Source organism: Watersipora subatra, chromosome 6 (assembly GCF_963576615.1).
Source record: "Watersipora subatra chromosome 6, tzWatSuba1.1, whole genome shotgun sequence".
In the NCBI taxonomy this organism is placed as follows: Eukaryota; Metazoa; Bryozoa; class Gymnolaemata; order Cheilostomatida; family Watersiporidae; genus Watersipora; species Watersipora subatra.
Window position 1 is genome coordinate 52,286,141 of NC_088713.1, and position 4,745 is coordinate 52,290,885.

Here is a 4,745-nt window from a genome sequence, read left to right on the forward strand (position 1 = left end):
TCATCAGTTGACTATCAACACTACAGTATCACATCTCCTGGCAGCACTGTTGATATTTAATATTAGAAATGTGGCCAGCTGCAGCAGTGAGACCAGCTCTAAAGCATTGAAGGGTCCACATTGAGTAGGGAATACCATCTGTTAATCTATGCCAGTCTAAATTATTTGGAGTTTTGCCAAGCTATGTAGGTGGCATTATATAGAATGAGTGCAGTTCAATGATGGACAGATGTGTTCATAAAAATCACTGCTAGATGAGTATAGAGGAGAAAATGTATCAAGTATAAATATAAAATTGTATTTAATTATAAATTTTGAAAGAGAACTACAAGTGATTTAAATTAAACAAAGATAAAGGTATTAGCCCAGAGGCTCATGAAGCTGGTCTCCTGTCTCATCTGTATCAGTAGTAGTACGCAGATAAATATCTAGTCTGTTAAGTCTCTCCATCATGGTAGCCATATCTAAAGGAACAAATATTTATCAGTATCTAATGTAAGCAACAATATTATTCATCTCTATCTATAAAAATTGCACCATCTCACAACCACCTTGTGTAAATCATTCTTCAGACTAAGGGTAGGTTTAAAATAGATGGTTTGGAGTTGTAAAACTGCAGTCTAATCTGTTAATTTTAGCAATACAATTTAGACGGAGTTCATACGGCCATAAAAACATATTTGAGCAATTGGCTCCCTTTGAGCATTAACCAATAGAATTAACTGCTGACCAGCCAATAGCAATGATGAACCAATACTCATCATATCCATTCCTTATAAGTTAATAACTAGCAAGACAAAGTACCCATGAAGGTAAATGAATCTGTGTTGTTACTGATGAACAGTAAATATGTAGATATAAAAATTCAAATACTAGTTGAACTGTGTGTAAAAACTTTACCTGCTGTCATCTGATTGTTTGCTTCTTGCAGGGCTACGACCTGCTGCTGAGACTCCTCTCTCTGATTGGCCAATGCTACAACAAAAATAGAATCATGGCTCATATACTGCTGTATGCATGAAGGTAAATGAATATATGTTGTTACTGATGAACAGTAAATATGTGGATGTTAAAATTCAAACATGAATTGAACTGTGTAAAAACTTTACCTGCCGTCTTGCGATTATCTGCTTCTTGCAAAGCTACAATCTGCTGCTGAGCACTCTACTAACCCCTCCCTCTGATTGGTCAACTCTAAAACAACAATAGAATCAAGGCTCATGTACTGGTACTGTTACATCTCACAATAAGAAGCAATAAGCAAATGTAACATGACAATTAGACAGCTTTATTAGCAATTGAACCAGAGTTAACCCTAGCCAACTCAACACTGGACAAGGTCTAAAAAAGTAAGCTGGTAAGTAAGACAAAAGCTAGGGGGATGACCCATCCTAAGCTATTTATAGAGCACTAGCTGTACATGTCTGGGCAGGAACCAAACTAAACTCTAGTGATAGTGCATACATATCAGGTACTACATACAAAGGAGGTGTAAAGATGTCATCCATATTTTATGACCAGAAAATCCAGTTCTACTGAAATTTAAAACATACAAAAATAAAAACTCACCTGCCGTCTTGCGATTATCCGCTTCTTTCAGAGCTACAATCTGTCGCTGAGACTCTACTAACTCCTCCTTTAGTTTGGTCATTTCTAAAATAACAATATAATCAGGGCTCATATACTGCAATATATATTATTACAAGTTGATGAATTGTTTTATCAGCGGCGGCATCAACTACAAAATAAAACTAATCTTATTCTATGCTTGCCTTTTGTTTTGTGTCTGTCAGCTTTATGAACGGCAGCAAACCTCCAGAAAGTGGCAGCAGCATGGGCTACAACAAAGTAAAAATAAGTAATACTTCAATCTAATCAACAAACAGATCATCTTATAAATAGGAAGTCCTCCACCTCACTCCATGTTGGAACCAAACTGAAAAACAAAAACATTATTGCAATAAAAAAGTAACACATGGTGATAGTAATGGTATGTCTGGGAAAAAGATTGCGGTCATCAGGAGTCAAACTTTTGACTTTCAGCTATGTAGGCTGACAGTACCACCTGCACTAAGTGACTGCCTTTCAACATTCAGGAGTAATTAGCCAAAAAGTCACACTTGACTGCATTGGACTGTTAGACTACTGATACTATTAATCAGACCTATTGGATAATTTCTCAAAACATAGCCTTTGAATATGTTAATAGTTAAAACATAGCTTTAGAATCCACAGCTAAGAGTTGATGGTAGGAATTACTAGTGAATGAGAATCAACTAGTGTTGCTACTGACTACAAATAGTCTAAAAGCTACTACTGCATGTTGTACTTATCTTCTTTAAGGCTATAACCAGGTGTGCAGACTCAGTGAGTAATAATAGACTGAGAACCTGCAATTGAGCTGTTAAAAAATTTGAGTAAAACTATACCATATTTTATGCTTACTCAAACATTGTGATTCTATCTTTAGCAACAGCAAGAGCTGTTCCATAGGAAACTATTTACTATAATAAGAGCCATGTCTGTCTGTCTGAATTACTACTACTATAATTCTAGTAAATATCTCATGTTTCTATTTAAAACTGTAGTGAGTAATAAAAATTTTCATGAATCAAGAGAGTTCAGCTAAGTGCTGACTAATAGCTGCCACAAGGTGTTGAGCTGCTAACATCACTTTAATCCTATGAGTTTTAAATAAGGAATTAAAATACTCAGACTATAATTATCCAAGAGAGAGCAGAGGTGATGAGTGATTAGCAAGGGTTGAGTGTTGGCTGAAGAGAAGAGGCTGAACTGACAGCATTTAATACAGAGACAGAGCTGAACTGCTTTTACAGCCCACTGCAGTCTCTATGCAAGGAAAATGTAGATGGAATTCCCCAGGGTATGTTTACAAAGATACCCTTGGGACAAGCAGAGAGTTATGCAATGGATTAGTACAAGTGAGTAGCAGGTATCACACTGTATAATAATCCTACCTGCTAATACTGGCTGCTTCCAGCTCTTAAGCAGCTCTACTGACTCTTTCCATCCCCTAGACTCTGCCTCCTCCAGAGGAGTTCTACTGTATATGTTCTTTATACTGAGGAGTGCAGAAACTTTATCAGGAGGAATGGAGGTCAGCATAGACTGTAGAGCTGCTGTGTGTCCCCTGCAGGCTGCCATGTGCAGTGCTGTGTTTAGGAAGATATCCTGTATGTTGAGCAGGGAGACTCGTTGCTCTACTGACAGGCTGATCAGTAGAGACTCTACTATCTCTGTATATCCACTCCGTGCAGCCCATGTTAGAGCTGTCCAATCCAGTCCACCCTTCACAGCTATCAGCTCATACTTCTGACCAGAAGATACAGTATGAAGTATAAGCTCTACTAACTCTCTATCTCCCTTCCTTACAGCCCAGTACAGAGCTGTATATCCACCCCCATCCTTCTCAAACAGCAACTCATCTGCTATTCCTCTCAATGGAGTGAGTAACAGATGAGCTACTACAGGGTGGCCATGGGAGATAGCCAATAGCAGAGCTGTGTCGGACTCACTATCTCTGATAGTTGTTATAAGCTGAAGTAGCTGATCAGGAGGGGTGGTTGTTAGAGCAGCCCTAAGAGGGGTAATGTCAGGAGCTTCACTAGCTCTAATATATTCCCTAATCCATTGCTCCATTTTCTCCTGTAAAATACTCCACATAGTAAAATATGATAGTGAAAAATGAAGACAAATTGTGACTCAACAGCTGACTCTGGGTCAGCTGATGACTTATAAAGCTGCCAACCATAACAGAGATGCTGCAGGTGAACCCTGGATATTCACAGAGTATAAAAATGAGACTAGGAATATGATACTCAGAGCTGGGAAATCAAGCATCAACACTCCTGCTGTTTGCTCTCTCATGTGATAAACTAATGGGAACAAACTCAGTAAAATCTTAACAATGACAAATCAGAAGACAGCAATAAGATTCATACAGTCTCCTACTTTAAACACTAATTTCCTATAAAACTGGTGACTAAATACAATCAGTGACTTGCAGCTGATTCTGACCAGAATAAAGACAAGAGAAGCAGCTAAAAACTCTAGTTTCAGAGCTCCTCACTCTATTCATAAGAGGAATATGACATATTTACACTAGGAAATGTTTGCAGGTACAAAAATAACTGAGGAATTAAACCAGAGACTCCTGACCTTAACTTAACCTCACTAGAGGATAGATTCTATGAGTATCCTCGGGGTAGAGAGTTATAGTCTCAGGAGGTCAGAGTTATATTATAATCACACTGACTCAGTGTCTCTCTTCATCTACTCTATTATTCCCAGTAAGTATAATATCAACAGATGCTAATATAACAGAAAAGTTATACTTACCTGTAGGTGCTCTGTAGGTGATATGCTTGCTGGCTGCTCCATGTGTTTTATAGCTTGAAAATGTCTCCGCCCCTTATTCAACAATCTGCCTCTTGATTGGCTGAAGCAAATACAACTTGTCCAATTACAGAATAGTTCGCAGGCCAATAATGACAATGAGCAGTTAACCATGTAATAATATTGAATAATGTACACAGGAAACAATATTTAAATAATTCATCGTATGAGTCTATTATATGAAAAAGACATCTGATGAATGTTTAAAGGTTGACTTGCAACAAAATTCACATTACAGTTATTTGGTATCAAAAGATTCACCATGTCTAACTCTGTTGTGTTGTAGGTGCCAAATATGTGGAAAAGTGATTACAAGCTCTTAAAAGCTC

General features: G+C 37.7%; 1 protein-coding gene across 1 annotated transcript; it reads right to left on the reverse strand.

Moving 5' to 3' along the window:
- Positions 1–360: 360 nt before the first annotated feature.
- LOC137398353 (CARD- and ANK-domain containing inflammasome adapter protein-like) lies at positions 361–4,401 on the reverse strand. Its single transcript, XM_068084459.1, has 6 exons — positions 4,360–4,401; positions 2,979–3,666; positions 1,773–1,838; positions 1,570–1,653; positions 901–975; positions 361–464 (listed from the first exon to the last, which is right to left on the reverse strand). The coding sequence occupies exons 1-6, from the start codon at positions 4,399–4,401 to the stop codon at positions 361–363; spliced, it is 1,059 nt and encodes a 352-aa protein (XP_067940560.1).
- Between the last annotated feature and the right edge of the window lie 344 nt (positions 4,402–4,745).

Coding starts and splice junctions, on each gene's coding strand:
- LOC137398353 (XM_068084459.1), bottom strand. CDS start 4,401: ATGGAGCAGCCAGCAAGCATATCACCTACAGAGCACCTACAG. Junction 1,839..2,978: donor GAAGCAGCCAGTATTAGCAG/GTAGGATTATTA, acceptor ACTTTGTTGTAG/CCCATGCTGCTGCCACTTTC. Junction 1,654..1,772: donor TGACAGACACAAAACAAAAG/GCAAGCATAGAA, acceptor TTGTTATTTTAG/AAATGACCAAACTAAAGGAG.